The 21,384-nt window shown below is 50.0% G+C and overlaps 1 protein-coding gene across 1 annotated transcript; it reads left to right on the forward strand.

Annotated features, from left to right (window-relative positions):
* The first annotated feature begins 1,647 nt into the window (after nucleotides 1-1,647).
* On the forward strand, nucleotides 1,648-21,025 carry CSF1R (colony stimulating factor 1 receptor). Its single transcript, XM_017827943.1, has 21 exons — nucleotides 1,648-1,833; nucleotides 6,480-6,725; nucleotides 7,527-7,811; nucleotides 8,551-8,687; nucleotides 9,373-9,532; nucleotides 10,402-10,591; nucleotides 11,590-11,705; nucleotides 11,953-12,073; nucleotides 12,694-12,884; nucleotides 13,482-13,594; nucleotides 15,009-15,135; nucleotides 15,622-15,726; nucleotides 16,050-16,160; nucleotides 16,360-16,522; nucleotides 17,066-17,166; nucleotides 17,311-17,429; nucleotides 18,164-18,286; nucleotides 18,406-18,517; nucleotides 18,829-18,928; nucleotides 19,051-19,156; nucleotides 19,631-21,025. The coding sequence occupies exons 1-21, from the start codon at nucleotides 1,785-1,787 to the stop codon at nucleotides 19,760-19,762; spliced, it is 2,907 nt and encodes a 968-aa protein (XP_017683432.1). The 5' UTR covers nucleotides 1,648-1,784; the 3' UTR covers nucleotides 19,763-21,025.
* The last annotated feature ends 359 nt before the right edge of the window (nucleotides 21,026-21,384 follow it).

The raw sequence follows: 21,384 nt of genomic DNA on the forward strand, positions 1-21,384 counted from the left end.
CTGCCTCCAATTGGTGTTCTTCTTCCTTGCATCCTGCCAGGAAAAACTGCTGAGAGGAAACGTTCTATGGCCAAAAGCTGTCTTTCCTTCTCCCTGGACTCCCTCACACTCTCCAGCCATTCTCTGGCCAAAAACAAGAGCTCTCTCCACATCCCCATGACTCTTAGTCATCTCCAGCACCGTCAGCCGTGCTCTCATCTCCTGGCCCCAAGACCTTGTCTTGCTGGTGCCTCTCTAACTGCCCCCTTTGGAGAAGCCCGTTCCCTGCGGTTTGTGGTGTGGGAGTGTGCAGGGCGTCCCTGCTGCCTGGCACCTTGGCACTGCAAGTGCAGATTCAACAGCCACCTCTGTGCATTTTGGAGCAGCATTTCTCTTTCTGCCCACGCCGGTGTCCCGGTCACCTCCCCGCTGCCGGGGCTGCAGCTGGGAGCAGTTGGGAGAGCCCCCCTGGCTGGACCTTCCTCCCCTGTGCTTCCTTCCCAGCACTGTCAGGTGGTGGCTGTCACTTCCCACCCCAAAGCTGCTGTGAGCAGCCCGAACTTCTGCTGCAGCATGAGGTTATCCAGAGACAGAGCAGAGAGCAAGGGGCACCCGTGCCTGACTGGACCTGCTGATCCTGTTGACTTGAGTGTCCCTGGGAGAACTGGTTGGCCTCAAGGCTGCCTTCACCCCTGTCTTGGAAGGGCCATGGTCTAGTGGAGGGTTAACGAAGTGTCTAATTTGCTAATTACTAACACTGCTAATTAGCTTACTAACTACCTAATTACTGATTGAAAGTGCCTGCCAGGATCTCAGTTATAAAACAGCTTCAAGCAGCCTCCTCACCAGTGAAGCAGGAAGGCTGGGTGGGATGGGCTCTGGGGGAGGAAGGATCTTTGCTTTAGCCCTGGGACTGCCTGGTGGTGACAGGGTTGCTGTGAGCTCCAGGGTTGGAGGTGCTGAGAGGTTCCCAGCTCTCCTGATGGGGTCCCCATGTGTCCCCCAGCCCAAAAGGGAGGGATCTGCAGGCTGGACTCCAGCATGTGATCCTGTTGGGGAAGGTACTGGAGTTAGCATGGGCATTGGGGATGATCCTGTGTGGCCACAGGACCCCTGTCTGCACTGGGAATCACACTCTTGGCCAACACAAAATAATTTGGCGTCTTCACAGGGCTTTTCCCACCTGGGAGCTGCTCTAGGCTGAATTGCATCTGTGTGCCTGTTGTGAGGGAGTCTGCCATGTTCCGTGGGGGTCCTCAGGTCCCAAAGCCAGCAAGAGCCACTGGGCCTGAGGTAAAATGTGTCCTGTTGAGGTAAAATGGAGTCCACTGCCCTCAAGGCAGGTCCCAGTCAGGTGCTTTGTGTCCCCATGCAAGTGGAAAGGGTGTAGGAGTCCCTGTGTTTTGGGGTGGCAGTAGCCAGAGCACATTGGGATTGTCCCGAACCCCAGCATAGTGCAGTGGTCCCTGCCAGCCCTGGGGACTGGAGTGGGGTTGGACCCTTTTCTGAGGCTGGAGGTGACCCCAAACAGCAGGGGGTCCCTGCAGTGGGGTGCATGCATGGCCCCACCTCTGCCACGGGGGTGTGACACTGGTGACGTATCAAAGCATTGCCTGCTTTTTTTTTTTCCCCCCTCCTGTTTCAAAAACAAACAAAATAGGGAATTTGTTAACTTGTGGTCAACTCAGAAAGGAGAAGCTCCTGCCAAGGGAGTGCTGGGGACGCAAGGAGAGGCACCCGCTGCTCGAGAGGATCCTTCAGCTGCGTCCCCCCTCCACGCTGGGGACACCACAGTCCCTGGGGACATGTGTCCTGCTCTCTTCCTGCTGCTCAGCACAGCTGGCTTCTGGCATGGTAGGTACCCTGACTCACAAAGCCCCCCAGTGCCTCCATGTCACTCCAGGGGTGTTTTGGGGTGTGGTGAGGATTTCCCGGGTGTCTGGTGCGAGTGCTCCATCCCTCCTCAGGTGAGGAGTTGTGACAACCTTGGTGGGGATGGAGCAGTGCTGAGGCTGGAGTAACAGGTTCCCAGCTCCTGGAGGTGGGGGGTGAAGTTGGGCTCCCAGTGGTGTCTCCCAGGAGGCTGCTGTGGGCTGGGACAGTCCCTGTTTCCGGAGGCTGCTGCATGAAGCAGCCACTGCTGTGGGCAGGTTCAAGGAGCCTCAGCACAGGTAGGGAGAACGTGTCTGCTCTGTGGCACAGAGTGTGGTACTTAGTGCAGACCTGGCTGTAGCAGCTTTCTGAAGGCCATCCAGGGCTGGCTGCAATTACAGAGGGAAGGCAGTGGTGGAAAGAGGGTGTGTTGCTGCTCTGTGTTGCCTCTGGAGCCCAGCTGTGCTGAGGGCTTGCCCTTGGCTGCCCTTGGCCAGGGTAAGGCCAAGGAGGATGAAAAGGTGCACGTAGCATAGGAAGAGCCTTGGCAGTGGGGAGATGGGAAAGGGAAACTTCTCTCTCTTTGGGTCTGGAAAGGGTATAGGATGAAGGAACAGTTCAGCAGAAAGTGTGGCCCGAGGGAAGCTGTCTCTGAAATAACCCTTTGCTTAAACAGGGCAAGAGCTGGAGGTGCTTGGTCTGCAGGTGAAAGAGTCAAAAAAATCAGCTGCATTGGCACCTCCCAAAGCACCTCATGCCCAGCTGGAGTGTCTGAGGATTGCTGATTTCTGGTGGTGCTGGCATGCACAGCAGGGGTGCAGGGCCAGGATGTGATGGAAACAGAAAGTCAGACAGCTGAGAAGGGAAAGGTGAACACGTCTGTTTTTTGGGGCTGTGGAGGTGGCCAAGAAGTAATAACCCATCAACCTCAAAAGTCACTTAAGCCTGTTTTGAGGTTTGCGACCAATCAGATGGAAACCAGTATTACTAATCTTGCATTTTGAAGTGCTGGCAGCTTCTCAGGTCCACTGTCCTTCATTTTCCTTTTGAGCTTGCTTGGGGAGACAAGGAGACTGTGGTGTGAGGTCCTCCCTGGAATGGGCAACCCGGAGGGAAAGAATTCAGCATGTAGCAGGGAGGCAGTGTATCCCTCTTGAGCCACTGCAGTGCCCATATTTTCAGCCCAGGAAATTTGCATCCCTCTCACTGTTGCACTGCACGTTGTTGCGGTTCAAGTCCTGTCTTCAACATACTGAGCAGGCTTTTTCCAGGTCTGCTGTGCTGGGAACTGAGTTGTGAAGGCTGCGGAGTTTTTAATTTTTTAATTTCTGAAGTGTTTTTTTAAGGTTATAGGAACTAGACAGGTCTGATACACATTTGTGAGAAATCATAACAATAAGCTGTCAGGATCTCTCCAAAGGTTTCTTGAGTCAGTGGGAAATGCAGGTCACCAGCTGTGACATCTTCATCAGGAACTGTCTGCCATGTCAGGCTGTTGGACACACATCCGTGTGAGTGCCAGCACTGTTGGCCACCTGCAGCACAAAGCTGCATCATTCCAAGGTTCTCCACAGTAATAGCCTCAAGCTGGAGTCAGAGCCTGACTTCTTTCTCCTACCTTTTGGATTGCAAATGCATCTTCTGAGAGTACCCAGGGCTGATGGGGTGTGACTATTGTGATCTGGGCTCTTGCTAAGCAAGTGTAAGGGGCCGAAATCCCAGATTCAGATCAAGCAGAGAAAAGATTTTGCACCTGATCATCTCACATCTGTGTTATTGGTCATCTCGAGAGGTCTTCCCGGGGTTTTTGGTTTCTTTTTGTTTCCTTTGATGATCTAAACCTCTGAGGTAGAAAACCCAAGCAGAGCTGTGATGAGCACACTTTCCTTCTCCCCTGGCCCCCCAGATACTGTAGGTCAGTCTGGCGAAGGGGTCCTCAAAAACCAAACTTTTCCTTGCCATCTTTGAGGGTGGGACCGGGGGAGCTCAGCTCTCGTATGGGTCCCTCTCAGGGCCAGACCTTAGGCCAGTGATTCCTCAGGACCAACTCAAGATCCTGATGACTGGATTCCTTGGTAAAGATCTTGAGCATTTCTGTCTTACCAGCCTTCACTTCTCCTTCCTCACCAAACCCTCAGCAGAGGGAAGCAATGTTTTGGCTGACATGGGAGAGGCAGGGACAGAGCCTGTGGCTGTAAGGAGAGGTCAGGGTTACACAACCCGAGTGTGGCAAAACCTCTGGCCAGCAGTTACTGGCAGTGCTGCGGAAGCTGCTGGAGAGCAGCAGAGAGACATCCCTGGGCTTCGTGCAAGATTGCACACTGGTCAGCAGGGAGAGAGCCTCCCCAGCAGCCCTGCTTCCCCATTCTGGAAAAGGTCCTGCTGGTCTGACTCATCCCCCAGCACACACAAAGGAGTGGGTGCTTGGATGACGTTCACCTCACCTTGTCCTGCATTTACTGTCTCTGCTTTGTCTGTCCTCACTCCACCTGTGCTGGTGGTTGTGTTTTTGATGGGAGTCTCCAGTGACAGCCTGAAGGTTTCATCCTCAGTATTCAGGAGAGCACCTACCCAGAGCCTCTTCTGACCACAGCATCTCAGTAGTAAGTGTAAGTTGATGACAACAAGGATGCAGAGTGATATGACTCTTGTTTGTTTTGGGTTTTCCTGCTGTGGGCAAACCAAGGATCAGTTACAACACAGTCTTTCCCTGAACTACTTTGAAAGCAGCCATGAGTCAAAGAGCTTGGCTCTCCATTAAGTGGTGCTGAAGCCCTGGATGCGGAGGGATAGCCAAAGTGGAGAGTAGGTGAGGGAAAAGGATCCACTGACAGAGAATCAAAGCAACAGAAATGTCGAGTCCCAGTAGAAATCACAGCTTAGCAAAAAAGGGGAGGAATGTTGTACTGCAGATATGTGGAAAATGTGGCTTTGCAGATGATTCTGGGATATGTTTTCCTCCACTCTGGGAATAAATGAGGCTTTTCCTCTTTCCACAGGTAGATAAAAACATCAAAAAAAAAAAAAAAGAGGGCGAGGGAGATAAAATGTCAAATATTCCATCCTCTGAAGATCCTTGTCCTCTGCTTCTTCCCAGAGGGCCAGTGAGTTTGATCCAGACCTTGTCTGAGTTCCCCCGTGACAGCTGTGTCACTGTCACACACCAGCAATGCTCTCCAAGGCCTTAAGTCTTATATTTCCAACCCTTTGTTGCGTGGAGGGAGGCATCAGCCCCAGATAGCTTAAATGATGTTTTTGGGGCTCTGATGTGTGGGCTCTGGGTGTTACAGCCCTGAGCACAGCTGGTAGCACAGGACACACTTTTGTACCTTGGCTATCATAGTCTTCCTCACCAAATGAGCTGTGAGCAGGGATGGAGGAGGACAGGGGTGTGCTTCTGCTGGCTGTTATAGGGGCAGTGTCCATGGCAGGAGGATCATTGCCTGCAGTGACCTCTACAAAGAGCAATGAGTTGATAAATTCCACAGCTACCTTTATGTTTAGTGTAATTTGAACCAGGGTGTATGTCCCTTTAAGATGTGAGGACGGGTTAGCAACTGGGAAGGAAAGCAGAAGTGGGAGAATAGCCCTGGATAGGGGCTGGAGGAGGGTGCAGAGCCCCCCGAGCACAGATAGCCATTTGCAATGTGTTTCCTGTCCTCCCTGAAGGCCTGGCGTGGGGGTGGCAGCACCACTTCTTCCCTGGCCCCACGACACTGATTCATTTCGCGCTTCCCCCCACCCTAAATATAGGTGGTGACTCAAAGAACTCGCTGACACGGCAAAACAAGGAAAAATATTTCCTTCTGACACTGAGGGCTGGAGTAGGATTCTGGTTCCCCTTTATTCAGCCAGCAGAGAAACCATCTTCAAAGTGGAGTTGGCATCAGAAATCCAGCTGGTTGTGACACTGGTGTGCTCCATGAACAACTGCAGCCATGGACTTTCCTCAACTGTTTAGCTTTTCTGTGCATCAGTTTCCTCTCCCCAATATGAATAATAATGCTGACTCACTTCATAATGTTTTGATGGTATCTGTGAGGAGAATGCTGTGTGTGATTCCATGACATACATAAGATATCCTTCAAAATCCAGCACTTGGTGACAAAAAGCCAATCTTCCCAAAGTACATGCACTGATCTCCCACTCTGCAGATCTGCTCTGGCTCATCACAACACCACTGCAGCAGAGACCCCCATCCACCAAACTTGACTTAAACTCCAGCAAATGGTGCTGTGGGCTAAGCTAGTTCATAGGGCAGCTCCAGCTCTACCACAAAAGGAAAACTGTTGCAAGAAGAGGCAAAACCCAACAAGAACAATTTCCAAGCTAACATCTGCCCTAATCAGCTCCAGATGATTATTTTTCCTGTCCCAGAGCTCTAAACGTTCACATGGCAGGGAAGGGGGAAGGGCAGGGGGATGGTGTTTCTTCCCTGAAATTTGTTCCTTGGAATATCAGGCCATACTGGTCAGGTGGGAGAGAGAATGGGTGGAGTGATGTGAGCCAAAAAGCCAGTCTGAATGCCAGGCTTAGCCTTTTCCTCATGCTGAGATACTCTGTGCTCAGCAGTGTGAACTCCTCTTTAGGGATCATTTTTGCATCCTCACTCTCTCTTTCCCTTGCAGGCTCAGCATCCCCAGTGATCAGCCCTGACCTCTCTGCTCTGGTTGTCAACACGGGTGATCCAGTCATCCTGCGCTGCTCAGGAGAGTCTGAAGTTGAATGGATTAACCAAAGGAATGCATTCAGTAACCACACCATCAGCACACTCAGTATTCCCAAGGCCACTTACAAGAACACTGGCACCTATAGTTGTGCTCATGTCAACAGCAGTGACAAGGGCATTGCAGCTGTCCACCTGTTTGTGAGAGGTAACCATGCTTCTCTCTTCCCACATCCAGAACAGCCTCCTTCCAGGGAGCACAGCCATTACACAGGTCCTTTCCACAGCTCTGGCTGTGTGTGTGTTTGGGGAGCAGTGTAGGCTCCTGGTGGGGCAGTGGCTCACCCACAACCATGTAAGTCCACAAAAAATGGGGCCCATAGCTGAAGCACTGGGTTGAGCTGCATCTCATTCATATTTGGGAATGTCCTGGGTCTCTCCCTCTATCTACTATGGCTTCCCTTCCTGAAAAAACAGGGATAAAAGTCTGTTCAGTGTTGTAATGAGCTGTGAGATCTGCAAATCAGAGAACTATGTAGCCAGCACCTCAGACAAGGGAGAGAGTCACATGGATCACATCCTCACAACATGACCTGAACTGAAAATATTATTTTATCCCAGAAGAATTTTATGCTGTGGTGGCTCCACCACTTGACTTCATCCCTTCCCTTGTACCAGAGGTTCTGTCCTGGGCAGGGAAGCTGGAGGTCTGATAAATAAAACTAACACCATGGTGAAAAGTTTAATTAGAGGTAAGCATACTTCTCAGCCTCTCCTGTCTATGTACATTTGTGAGCTGATTGCTGTGACCTCCTCAAATGGCTTAGCTGGAATTGGGCTTGTCGTGTGAGTGTTTGGAGGCTGAGTCAGGCAGGCGTTGAGCAGGGCTGCCCCAGCATCAAACTCCCACTGGGAAGCAATGCTGGAGACCTGCCTTGTCTGGAATGTGTTTCTGAGCTTCAATGCGTTTTCTGATCCCGTTCTCAAGCCTATCTTGTCTCCCCCGCAGATCCCGATAATGTGTGGTACACCCCGGAATTCCGGGTCCTTGGGGCTGAAGGCAGCAATGTTGATCTCCCCTGTCTCATCACGGCCCCTGAGTATGGATCCAATGTGACTCTGATAATGGATGATGCCTCTCATCTCCCATATGGGACCAACTACTCTTTCAGTGCTGAAAGAGGAATAAGACTATACAATGTACAAAGCAAGCATAAGGGTTATTACCGATGCCAAGCAGAGATAAATGGAAAAATAAAGAAGTCACCAAGAATAAGACTGGTTATGGAAGAAGGTAAAGGATTGGGGTTGTTGCTGTCCTCAGGGCCACCAATAGCTAAGCTGGTCACAGTAGATAGTTAAAGAAAAGCTCCTTACTGGTGGCAGGAAAGACCTTCTGAACCTGCAGTTTTTAAAGTATTTAATGGAGGCCAAATTCCATCAGCCTCTGGCAAATTGGTTCCTTCAGTTGAGTTTCCATGGGTTCAGCAGTCTTTAAATCTTTGCAGGCACTATCACAAACCAGAGAAAAATGTCCGGTGTTCTGCAAGTCCTCAGGCCTTGATGTTCCATCTGTAATCACAGCAGAAGCTTCCCTTCCCTTCCCTTCCCTTCCAACCCACAGTGCTGACTGCTGTGTTCCCCCCCACCTGTACTGCTCCCCACAGACACAAGCACAAAAGGGATCACTGGGGAAGGAGAAGGCCGGGGGTAAAGAGATTGAAGAGAATGGAAAGGAGAAGGTAGAATCATGAAGTAGAATAATAGAATAGTTTGGGTGGGAAGAGACCTTAAAAATCATCTCATCCCAAACTCACTGCCATGGGCAGTGATGCCACCCACTAGATCAGGTTGCTCAGGGCCCCATCCAACCTGGCCTTGAACACTTCCAGGGGTGGGGCATCCACAATTTCTCTGGGCAACCTGTGCCAGTGCCTCAGCATCCAAGGTAGCCGGGTCCTGGGGAGTGTCCAAAGTACATGGAATCACTGGACCAGCTGATGTTGAATCTTTCCCTGCTTGCCTTTCTGTAGCACTGAAGAAGCCTGTGTCGGTGGTGATGGACCCTACAGACCACGTGCGAATCGTGGGCGAACCTTTCCAGGTCACTTGCAGAGTAACTGCTCCTTCCTACAAGTATAACATCAGATGGGTGACAGCAGCAAAGAGGGTAAGTTGGGCAGCTTCAATGGGGTGTGGAGCTTTTCTGGAAACTGGGGGACATAGGGTGATAAGAACTGCCCAGATCCATGTCACCTGCAGCAAAGCCATGAACTACCCAAGCTGTAGAAATCTGAATATCCTTTCCTCGGGATGACATTGTCAGGATCTTGCTGCAAGAGAGGAGGAGAATATGTTGTTTCAGCTGAGTTCATTGGACAGGAGCCACAGTACCTTTTAAGGCAACGTTTCTCCACCCAGTCCTGCCAGGGCTTATAAACCAGCAAACGTGTTCAGGACACACAATTCTCCAGAGAAAAGACACGGGTGAAAAAAGGGAATGCATTTCAAAATCTCTGCTGACTTTTAACTGCTAGATGGTTAGATAAGGTTTGCCAGAAGTCCTTATTGTGTCTGATGTCTTTATTAAGGAGTTGAAATAACACGCAAGGACTGTTTGGATCACAGAGTGTAAGGCCAAGTTGCAGTCAGAGGGCTGACAATAGCTATAGCCTAACTGCTGTGGAATATCTGCCCTGGATACTTAGGTTTTAATATACCTCTGGATCTCCACACAGTTTGCTCTGAGTGATGTACTCTCTAGCCCAGAACAAGAGTGAGTGTGCATGGTTGTCTTAAATGTTCAGTTCATCCTCTGCCCTTCCAATGTCTGATGTTCCCTCTCTGCCTGACAGGTTGTGAGGAGTAAAAACCTTGACTTTGGAAATGGTAACTACTTCATCAACGACACCCTGTCTGTTCCAGCTGTGACCATGGAAGACGCTGGGAAATACATCTGTATAGCTAACAATTCAGTAGGATTCAGGAATGCCTCAACAGTGCTTCAGGTGGTAGGTGAGTGTTTCCCCAAAAGACCAGGGACACTGAATCACACCTAGCCTTGAGTATTTACTGCTTCTGCCTCCATCCTGTTCCTAGTTTTGTTGTTGGAAACATAATTCTCACTTGTGCCTGAAGGCTCATGTGACAAGCATGGAACTGCTAGGAAAGGAACTGGTGCTCCTTTCACATCTTGAGGAGCAGGAGGACATATTTTGGGTTCTGGATGAAAAATTAAAGTGCTCTTTTCAGTCTCTGTGAGTTTATAAAAAGCTTTAAAACAATAAACAGAGAATGAGGCAAGGTTGTGCTGAAGACCAGGAAAGGCTTAGAAGGAAGGGCAAGCCATATGAGCAAAGTATGGATCTTTGTCACTTCCAGTCACAGATCCACATAAGAGGATTCAGGTCTGTTATACACTTGTTTGTATCTCAAGATGGAAAATTCATCCTCACAGTTTGCAGGCTGGGGTTTGCTGATCCAAAGCTGCTGCATACCATGGCTCAGAAAGAGGGCTTGGAATGAGTAGTTTCCAAGTGGGAAGCCAGGATTTTAGCTAAAAGGGCCTGTCTTTTATGAACGATTAGGAGATACCGTTTTAGCCTCATCACTTCTTAGGATACAGCATGTAAAACCTCTTTCCCCATGAGAGTTCACTAAGGTTTTCTAGCTCTCCTCAGGCAGTGTAAACTAGGCTGCCATGACAAAGAAGCAGTTTAAAAGTACTCCATTGGCAACATAACCTGTGTAGTGTCTCATTCCCTCCTGCAGTCTCTTAGCTGAGGCTGCCCTTTCCAATAAAGATCTGTTTATGAAGCTGGTATAAGCTTGTTCCGGGTCTCTGGATGTGCCTGCTGATGTTCATGCTCTTCTCCACCCTGCAGAGAGAGGTTATGTGTTCCTGACCCCAGGGGACACCACCAGCCAGGAGGCTGCTTTGGGAGAGAGTCTGAATCTGCAGGTCCACATTAAAGCTTACCCAAAACTTCTCCACTGGGGCTGGGAACACACAAACCCCCTGAAGAACTCTGGGAGCACCATATTCAAAGGCCAAATGATCTCTGGAAACAACTGGTATGTGCTCCTGGCTATGGCATGTTTCTAACAGTGCTTTCCTTGAGACAGGCAGGCCCCATTCTACAGAAAACTATCAGGTTTTGAAGAGGGGAACTGTTCTACATTTCTGTCTTCTCTTTTCAGTATCATTAGCAAATCACACTGAGGAGGTATGATCAGGTCAAGGAGGACACCACCCTTCTCTAACTTGGCAGCCTTCTCTTTAGAAAACCTTGTGGAATTCAGTATCACATTTGTGATCCGGTTGTTCAAGTCTGCACTGTCCTTGCAGGAAGAAATTGCAGAGGTGGATGATCAGTACAGAAAACTTTAATTCCCTCACTGCTCCTTGGACCTGTCCCATGCTCTGAGGTCTGGAGAGTGTGTACTGAGTGACACCTAGGCCCATGTCTAGAGAAGCCAGAAGCATCATTATGTGGATATGATCTAACAGAGGGCACAGGCCTTTTTTCAAAGCCTACAGCCAACTGAGACCAAAAGGAGACTGAGAGAAAATCATTCCATTTGTTGGGGCGTTTGGGCAATTCCCCTTTCATTTTCTTAGAAACCAAAAATAATCCACAAGAGGAAGTGTGCCACTTAGCAAGGGTGATAGCTTTAGGGTGAACACTCTCATGGGGGGCTGAGAAATGGGCTGAGAGCAGAGGGGAGTGGGCACTAAGGGAGCATGACTTCATGGAATAACTCATTCTGCCAAAGGCAGGACAGGCATCCCCTGACCCTTCAAAAGCAATGATTTGGATGTTAAATTATTTCTGAGCATTCACCCACCTGTAGCCTTTCAGAAGTGCTGAAGTGCACTTGATGGCAAAAAAAATTTCCTCTAAGGAAGGTTAGTCCCTCCCTGCTTCCCCTGAAAAAGGAAACAGCAGGCTCCCTCATGGGCTGGGGTTAGTGCTGGAAGTGTTCACTGCTCCAGAACACAGGAAGCAGCAGCATCTCACTGAGCACAGCCTGTGTATTCTTCACTGGTTTTGCTCTCTCTTGGTGAGCAGGTACAACAACACACTCTTCCTGAACCGCCTGCAGGAGGGAGAGGGAGGGCTCTACACATTTCATGCCCTCAACAATGAGACCAGTGCATCAGTTACCTTCAGTATCTTTCTGAAATGTAAGTGCTTGCCCATTCTTTTGCCCTGCTTGCCCCCGGGGCTGCTTCCCAGCTAGAAGCAAATTGAGTGAGGTACCAGGGTGCTTCCAGCTCAGCACCCATGGGACACACAGCCCCAGCCCAAACCTGACAATGAGTAGGGGTTGCTGCTGTTTTATTGTTGCACACGTGGAAAGTGAACCAGAGCATGGGGGATGTGCTCTTCCTCTGGTCAGAGCATTCACTGCTTATGTGACTTCCCCAACAGCTTCTCCATCGGTCTGCAAAATCAAGGTGCCAGCCAATGACTCCAGCATCCTTCAGTGCTTGGCCCTCGGCTACCCTGCCCCACGCATTGAGTGGTACCAGTGCCCCGTGCACTCTGACAGGTAAGAAATGCCCAGGAGACTGAGCAGCTCCAAGGTGGGCACTTGCCCTTGCCATGCTGGCATTTGCTGAGCACCACCACGTGTGTAACAGCAGTAGGGATGTTGCTCTGCTAAAAGAAGAGGTTCCCAGGGACTGCCTGAGTAGAGGGGACACATTCCACTCCTGAGTGTCTTGAGCTTGAAGAGACTGGCCACCAGTGATTCATGTTCTTCCCATGGTTTTCTAAGGAACATGTGGATTCCTTAGATAAGTGCCCTGGTGTACATTGCCGTAGAGCTACATCATGACTGGTCCAGTCATCTTTCTGGGACCTCCAAAGGTGTGAGGCTCTGCAGAGCACAGGTTCACTGAGCTACAGCATCATGAGAAGCAGCCTGGACACAGCTGTCGTGTCTCAGTACCAGCCCTAGTGAAGGGACTGCTGGCAGAACGCAGCTAAGGCTCTGTCTATACAGGGCTGTGGTGTTCAGGGAGAGGAATTTAGCTGGGGAGAGAGCAATGTATCTTAAAGCTGCAACCCTAATTGCCCATATCTCCTCTCTGGTTTGACACAGACAGTGTCTGTGAGCTGCTGTGCTGCAGGGGAGCACTCATTCTCTCCTGCTCGCTGTCTCTGCAGATACAATGAGGACTATAGATTGCTACAGAATGACTCCAGACCCCAGGTGGTGAGCATGCTGCCCTTCCAAGAGGTGGAGGTGGAGAGCAGCATCCCCTTCCAGGAGCTGGATGCCAATTTCACCTTCTGCTGTGTGGCCATTAACGGAGAAGGCAACACTTCTGACATGTTTCACTCACTCACCATCACCAGTAAGATACAAACTGGTAGCTTGGCAGAGTGGGGGAGAATCTAGGGGCTTTGAGGGCCCATCATCCTATACGTATATCTCCACTGTTTTGCAAGAGAGGTGGAATAGATTCCACAAGCCCTGTACCCTCACAAGTGGTGGGAGGCTTTGGCGTTTGCCAGTCTTAGTAGTCAAGTGGGAATTTCTGGCTGGGCTGTAGCCTGGGACCAAAGGCTCAGCCATGCCATGAACATCTTATTACTGCAGGGCTCGGCTCCAGGGCACGGTGCAGCCAGCAGTTGCTCAGCCCACCAGTGTTGGGGTTGCATCTTTTGATGGGACTATTCTTGTTGCACAAATCTTGGCCCCCAGACAGTCTGACCTGCACCTGGTGCTGTTTGTATGGAAACTGGGGTGCATTGGGGGAACAATTGCGGCCTTGAGTTTGGCATCAAGAACTTCCCTCAGTTCCCAGTAGATCCCAAAAGGGTGTCTCTGAGGCCAGTGCTGGGGTGTGTTGCATATAGGGGAAGCTGAAGTGATTAGCTGGGCAAAATGTTCCCAGAGATGGGATTGAAATGGGACTGTTTTACTCATTCTTCTTTTCTTCCTCTTCCAGGAAGCATCATGGCCCCCCCAAACAAGCTCTTCAGCCCCATTCTCTCCACCTGCATAGGTGCACTGGTGCTGCTGCTCCTCCTACTCCTCTTCCTCCTCTACAAGTACAACCAGGTCAGATTCCCTGTTGCATTGCAAGGGCTGTCCAGCCTCAGAGGCCACACAGCCTGCACTGGCAGGAATCATTCAGCTTGGAGGTACCAGGCAAGCTACCTCCCACACCTCCACTGCCTCCCAGCTTCCCCCAGGAGTTTCCTGCTGCAGGGCAAAGCTCATGCACCAAACCCAGTGTGTTAACACCTCTCCTGCCCTGGTCCCTCAATCCTGTAGCCCAGAGGTCAGTGTGGTTATTGTTTGGTGTCAGACAAAGGTGCTCATTCTGTGCTGTCAGTTGCAGCTGGTTTTGCTTTGGTCACCATAAATCCATGGAGTGAATTAAGGAAGTAAAAAAAGTGGTTTGCAGTTTGCATTCACTTTTTATTCTCCTCACTGCTTTATAAAAACTGTCTTTATGGGGAAACAGGATGATGTTAGGAGGAGTTTGTCTCCAGGAAGACTTGGTCACTATTTTTATATAAGAACTTGGCCCATTTTCTCTGCAAGACTCATTTTCAGAATTTGGATTCCTTCTCTGTTGTTTCCATAAACTGAACCAATCAGTAGCCACCTCTGCTTCATCAGTGGGTGAAAGTCACCTGGTTTTCAGCTCTCCCTTTTGGCACCCTTCCTTTGACAGCCTAACAAGGCTGCAAATTTTGCAGCAAAGTTCTGGTGCTGGTTGTCAGACAATCCATCAGATCCCTCTCTCAGACAAGCATCTACAGCTTTGCAGGGAGAGTTGCCTTTGGCCAGTGGTCCAGAGGCAGAGGGAGAACAGTCAATCAGTGTATAAGCACATATCTGAAAAAAATAGCTTTTAGGAAGGGCTTGCAAGCCCAAGAGAAGCAGGACATGGTTATAAATAACATGGTTACCTATCTCAGCCATGGACTCAAGAAGCTTCTCTGCTCCAGCACTGCCTTGCCTGCTTACTTCTGCCATGAGATTCTTAGAAAAGAGAAGAAATTTTTACTTCTCTTTCTCCATTTCTTTTTTTTTTCCCCCCTGGAAGGGAAGTGCGGCTGGGCCAGCTCCACTGTTCTGCTGTGCTCAGCAACCAGGGTACCAAGGAAGGAGACACAGTGGGGACATCTCCCCCCAGCACCAGCTGGGCACTGGCAGCCTCTGCTTTGGTGGGATGTGCTGGCTCTCCCAGCTCTGCCATTCCAAATGGAATGCTTTCAGTGAAAGAGGCAAGAGAACCTCCCCCAGTTGTGAGTGATGACCTGGGGGAACTTTGTAACAGCAAAGGGACCAGCCTGTCCAGACGAAGGCTCTCTCATTCAGTCCAGGTTCAAAGCAAGAGCTATTTGCTGGGCTGAAATCTGTATCTTCCCTCTGTGCCTGCAGAGTGAGAGCTAGAGGGGGTGCTGGGGCTGGGGAACCCTCAGACTGGAGTAACTGGAGTCTCTTCCTTCTCCTCCTACAGAAACCCAAGTACCAGGTGCGGTGGAAGATCATTGAGGCCTGTGAAGGGAATAACTACATATTTATTGATCCCACTCAGCTGCCATACAATGAAAAATGGGAGTTTCCCAGGAATAACCTCCAGTTTGGTAAGAAACCTTCTGTGCTGCTTGCCTGGGGGTGTGAAGCTCATCGCAGAGCTGAAATGCTCCAAGGGTCAGAGCCAAAGCTCTGGGCAATACCCAGAGCTGCATCCAGGCATTAGAGCAACATCCTTAACCAGGCCTGGCTGCCCTCTTCCCCACAGAGTGGCAAATGGTAGGGTCCAACCTCCTTCCATCTTCCATTGCTCCAAGGAAGGTTGTCAGGGGCCTATCCCTTCTCTTGCATATGGGGTCATTCCCAAGGCATAGAGCTGGTGAGGCATGTTTGGAAATGGCCTTTTTCCCAACATTTTTGTTCACAGCAGAGTTCCCCATGGATGTTAGCCAGCTCCTGACTAAGGGATGTGTCATCTTCTCTGGGCCCAGCAGGAATCCCCACCCACCAAACATCCTCCTCAAGGCTGTGTGCAGGACAACTGCTCAATCTTTTTCTATAAAGCATATTACAAGTACCTTTTTTTCTCTCTACAGGAAAAACTCTTGGAGCAGGAGCCTTTGGAAAAGTGGTAGAAGCCACTGCTATTGGGCTGGGCAAAGAAGATTCGGTCCTCAAAGTGGCTGTGAAGATGCTAAAGTGTAAGCACAGAGCAATTTGTGAAGGTTGAAATCCCCCAAGCCCTTTGGACAGGATGTATTGTGTGTTCACCATGTGTTGGTGCCCCCAGTCTGCAACATCTACTTTTTAAAGATGTTTCTGTGACAAGTACCAGGTGCTGGAATCACATTACTGTCATTTTTGTGGACATGGGAGGCCAGAGGAACAGAAGACAACGTTTCCTCTCTGAGTGTGTCTCCTCCTTTTTTCCCAAATATCTGTCTACACATTTTTCCATCCTCCCCCTTCATGTCTTGCTTGTCCCTCCCTCACTCCTTCACAAAGACCTTCTCTCCCCTTACAGCATCAGCAGACACAGATGAGCAGGAGGCTCTCATGTCTGAGCTGAAGATCATGAGTCACTTGGGACACCACAAGAACATTGTTAACCTGCTGGGAGCATGTACCTATGGAGGTAGGATCCAACAGCCCTGCTTCCCCCATGGCCCCCTACCATGGCCTGCTCCTCTGAGGCTCTTACCTGTCCTCACCTGTCACACCACAGAGTGAGCTGATGAGCTCTCTGGGTTCTGCTGCCCACCCAGGGACAGAAATCCTCAGGACAGGTCACAGTAACACCATTTCTTAATGAACCCTTTCTGCTGCTCTCCCAGGCCCCATCCTTGTCATCACCGAGTACTGTCGCTATGGAGATCTGCTGAATTTCCTGAGGAAGAAGGCTGAATCCATAATTATCCAGGATTCTGCCCTGGATACCTCTTTAGACAGTGCTGCTGATTACAAAAACATTGACCTAGAGAAAAAATATATCCGCAGGTAAGAGCAGAGCTCGGGGGGCCACAGGGCTGAGCAACACAGGGCCTGGGTAGAAGTGTGCAGAGCACTGTGCTGGGGACAGATCAAGGACTGGCAGGATACCAGGATGTAAAAGTCACTGGGGTTGCATGTGTTTAGACCTGGTTATAGTTCTGAATTTTTCAAAGATTTTGACAGCAGTCATTGAACATCCCACAATAAATCCAGGTTTTTGTCCAGTCTGTCCTCTCACAATCTAGAACCAAAACTTTTGGGCTTCCTTCACTGTTGGGCACGTGGGTTTTGTAGGATGATGCTCCCCATCAGCCAAGAGCTTAAAAATGAGGAGCAGTACTTGGAGCCCCATAACACAGGGCACCAGGGCCAGGTTTTTCTCCCCTTTCTGAATCAGCTCCAAAACTTTCCCTTTGCCCTTAATCCTCTGGCTAAGTCACCTCCTGCAATCAGGGATGTGGTTTTTCCTCTCAGTGGATGTGGAGCAGGCAAAAGGTACTGCTGGAGGGTGCTAACAGCCTGCCCCCATCTCTGTTGTTTCTCATTCAGCGACAGTGGCTTTTCCAGCCAGGGTTTGGAAACATATGTTGAAATGAGGCCTGTGTCATCATCATCATCTTCAGTAGCATCAGATTCTGCGCAAGTCAGGGGTGAGTCAAAGGCTCGTTTCTGAGATTTCATGGTTCCTTTCTTTTGGCCATCCTGTTTGGTTTAGCTCTGGGAACCACAACACACCACAGCTTGTGTTGCTCGCCAGGTTTGCAGCAAGTCTAAATCTCTGCTTTGAATTTCAGGGAGAAGCTTGGAGGAGGACGATGAAGCCAGGGAGGATCTCCGTCCCCTCAATCTCTCTGACCTGCTACAGTTCTCCAGCCAGGTGGCCCAGGGCATGGCATTCCTTGCATCAAAGAACGTGAGTGCCAAGAGGACAACTGCCTCAATGCCCCAACTGGGAAACACCAGTCCAGCCGAGCAGGAGCCAGCCACCCTGTCTGCAGAAAGCTTGGGATGTCTTTGGATGGGGTGGCCAAGCTCAAGCAAGCTGCTGCTGGAAATGGGCCTCTCTGCTCTGTTTGTTGGGTTCAAACAGCCTGGGCCATGGTGACTGGTGTCCCCTCCAGAGCCTTTGTCTCCCCCAGCCATCACAGAAGGGCAGTGTTATAGGGGGAACCCAGGGCTGTCCATCATGCTAATCTCAACATTTTCTCCCCTGCTTTTACATGAGGTCAGGAATTTTGTTGTGAAGCTTTCTTGCTTTGGCAGCATCCCTGCTGCCCCAGGGACAAGGAACTGAAAGTGGCCGTTGAGCTGTCTGCCAGAGCTGGCTCAGAGAGTCACCGTGTGACTGCTTCAGAGATGAGGACACAGTGTCAACAGCCCCTGGTTCTGAGCCTCCTCAACAGCCCCATGAGTGATTAAAGGACATGGCATGAAATGTCAGTGTCTTAACATTGCAATTGAAGTGCTTGCAAGAGAGCCCATATATTCTGTACATGACACGGTGCCTCTGACAGGGGTACTGTACTACTTTCAAGCAGTACTGCCAAGTGTTCTCCTTGCTCCTACAAGTTTTGGTGACAGGCCTGGACTGCAGGGAGTTATTTGGGACTGCTGCCTGGGTCTCAGTTGTGGTTTTTTTCTCCCCAGTGCATCCACCGTGACTTAGCAGCCAGGAACGTGCTCATATCAGATGGACGGGTAGCCAAGATCTGCGACTTCGGCCTGGCCCGGGACATCATGAATGACTCGAATTACGTTGTAAAAGGCAATGTAAGTGATTAAAATGGGCACAAGAGAAGGTACAATGGCAGGGTGGGGCTGGAACATGAAAGACAGGGTATAGCATAAGCTGCCAGCTTGTCCTAGCCTGCAGGACTCTGCTCTTCCAGGCCCGCCTGCCCGTGAAATGGATGGCCCCAGAGAGCATCTTTGACTGCATTTACACAGTGCAGAGCGATGTGTGGTCTTACGGCATCCTGCTCTGGGAGATCTTCTCCCTTGGTAAGAAAGAAGCAAGCTTGCAAACCTATTTTGTTTACCACGGCTCACTACTGCCCTAATGTCTCTGCAAAAAAATTTCCAAGAAACGAGGAAGGTTGACAAAAATCTAGGTTTATCAGGGCTATAAAACACTGTGTTATGCTTCCAGAGGGACCATTAAAAACAATGGATTCTGGATCATCTGCTCTAACTTAGAACCCTCTGAGTAGCACCTGCTCAAGTGATGATCCAGGCTTTCTCTTCCCACCCCTCAAGCCTGGAGTGTTAAAGCCTCTGTCTGAGAGCCACCTCTGCTTGTGTTACTGCCACAGGGAAAAGCCCATATCCTGGCATGGTGGTGAACAGCAAGTTCTACAGCATGGTGAAGCAGGGATACCAGATGGCCAGGCCTGACTTCGCTCCCTTGGAAATGTGAGTGGACAAGGGCCTGCTCACTACTGGGCCCTGACACACAGAGGGCTGCAGGGAAGAGCCTGGGGATCAGGCCCTCCAGCAGCACCATGAACCTGCTCTATCCCTGTCTGGCCCTGCAGGTACAGCATCATGCAGGCCTGCTGGAGCCTGGAGCCCACACGGAGACCGACCTTCGACCAGATCAGTTGCTTCATCCAGAAAGAACTAGAGGAGCATAAGGAGCAGGTGAGGACCTTTGGAGAAGAGAAGGGGGGAGATGTGCCTTCCCTCTACATGAATACAGCTCCTGGACAACTTTTGTGATGTCTCTTACTGTTAGCTGATGGGAGCAGTGTAGTGCTGGTGGGAAGTGCAAAGAAGCATCCAGATTTCCCCTTGATAAGGGTAAAGTCACTCCCCACCATGATCAAAGAGAGATGGGCAAAGAAACATGGCTGCTTGGCAGAAACCTCACCAGGGCAGTGATCCACTGCCAGCACAGCACCCTGCCCCACTCCCCTGGCTTTGCTGTGCACTCCCTTGGGACTGGCTGTCCACAAAAGCACAGGCACATGCCTGCCCTGCCAGCTGGTCGTGCCCTGTGGGCACCGCAGAGAGGGGCAGTGTGGAGTGAGCATCCCCAGCTGGTCACCCACATGGAAACACCGTCAAAGGGACCAGAACAACTTGGGGTGATGTGTTTTTTCCTTTTCTTTCAAGGACTACACCAACCTCCCCTCCACTGCTGAGGAAGACAGTGGCTGCGATACCTCTGGCTGCTGTGAGGAGTCCTGCGAGCAAGAGGAGAGTGGGCAGCCCCTCCTCAAGAGCAACAACTACCAGTTCTGTTAGCTGGGACCATGACCCTGGGGTTGATCCTTGTCCTGGCTCTGCAGAGCTCATGGTTCTGCTCTGCCCTAGGACCCAGATGCCTTCTGCTTTGGCCCTCTCTGTGCTTTCTGAAGTGTGAGTGTTACCGACTCCCTCACCAAAAGGAGAGCGAAGAAGTGACTAAAAACCACAACTCACCATGGGGTCCCTAAGGTCTTATCTTACCCTACCCATAGCATAGGTAGGATGGTAACAGGCTCTACAAGGTACACAGAGGTCCCCATCACCTGCCTCACCAGTCCCCAGAGGAGGCTGTGGGAGTTTGAGTTTTGTAGGGTTTTTTTAAATACCAGTCACAGCCAAGTAAATCACTGACTCCTTGTGTTTTATAAGCACATCTTGAAGTAAGTCCTGACACTGGAACTGCTCCACAAACCCTTTCTTGGTGGTCCTGCTCTCTTCCCTTTGTCAGTGTGACCCTGGATGGTGCAGAGTGAGTGTTTAGATATAGGTGAAGCTTTTACATAGCATTAAATATGCATTAACCCCTACACTTCCTCATGAAATCGACCTCTCTGCAGCTGATGCTTCTGCAGGGAGTGTTTGGGTGAAGTGAACCATGGAGCCAATCCCAGGGTTATGTGAACTTGTGCCCCAGTAACAGGACAGAGGGGCAGCTCTTTCTCAGGTAAAATACAGCAAGAAACCAGTGCTCTTTCATGTGAGCACTGAACACAATCCCAATCCAGGAAAGAATGGCAGCTGAAACAGGTCTGAAAATTATCAACATAACACATATCCTACAGAACTTCTGAGTTACTGAACATGTAGCAATCACTGCCTTTGTTACGATTACAGACACACTCTTGTATGTAATTTCCTAAATGTATTTTTAATAGAACAGCTGAGGTGATTTTTCTTCATAAGCTAGGGCCTAATGCCCTTCAACTTACTTCTCAGCTAGCTCTTGCTCAGGGTTACTACGGCCCCATCCACCCAGTCTGGTGTAGCTACCAGAAGTAGCTAAAGAACCTTCTCAGCTTCACCTGCTCGGTGGGTAAAGGATCCGTATTCCAGGTACAAGCACTGACAGGGCTCAGGCAAACTACAACAACTGCACTGCAGGTGGCCTTTGTCACACTGTGAGCAATTATACTGTGGACCATTTCTGATTATATTAAACCTGGTTTTATGCTAACACCAAGTGATTCATTCCTCCTTACTAAACGAAAAGCTAATGTAACTCTATCTGTCAGCATTATAAAAAAAATAAAATACTTTAAAAAATGAGTCCCTTCCAGGGCTCTAAGGACTGTTCTCAGAGGGGAATGGCTCAGGGCATGGGTGATGCACTGACCTACCCACTCACCCTGCAATTCTGCTCCAGCTCCTCATTACCAGTTCTCAAAATCACTCATTCTTGTGTAATGAAAAAACTTATTAAAAGCAAGGTTTTAAAGCACTTTGCTCTGAAGCAGTCCCTGTGCATGGATGTAATTTCAATTGTGATGACGAGACATCTGACAATGGTCACTGGGGTAAGTGCAACACCGAGGGCAGGGTAAATGCAGCAGAGACTCTGACAGTGTTTGTGCCCGTTCCCACTGCAGCCCTCTAGAGGTCCTGTACACAAAAACACCAAG

The sequence above is a fragment of the Lepidothrix coronata genome, unplaced genomic scaffold (assembly GCF_001604755.1).
Source record: "Lepidothrix coronata isolate B3197 unplaced genomic scaffold, Lepidothrix_coronata-1.0 Scaffold144, whole genome shotgun sequence".
Classification (NCBI taxonomy): Eukaryota; Metazoa; Chordata; class Aves; order Passeriformes; family Pipridae; genus Lepidothrix; species Lepidothrix coronata.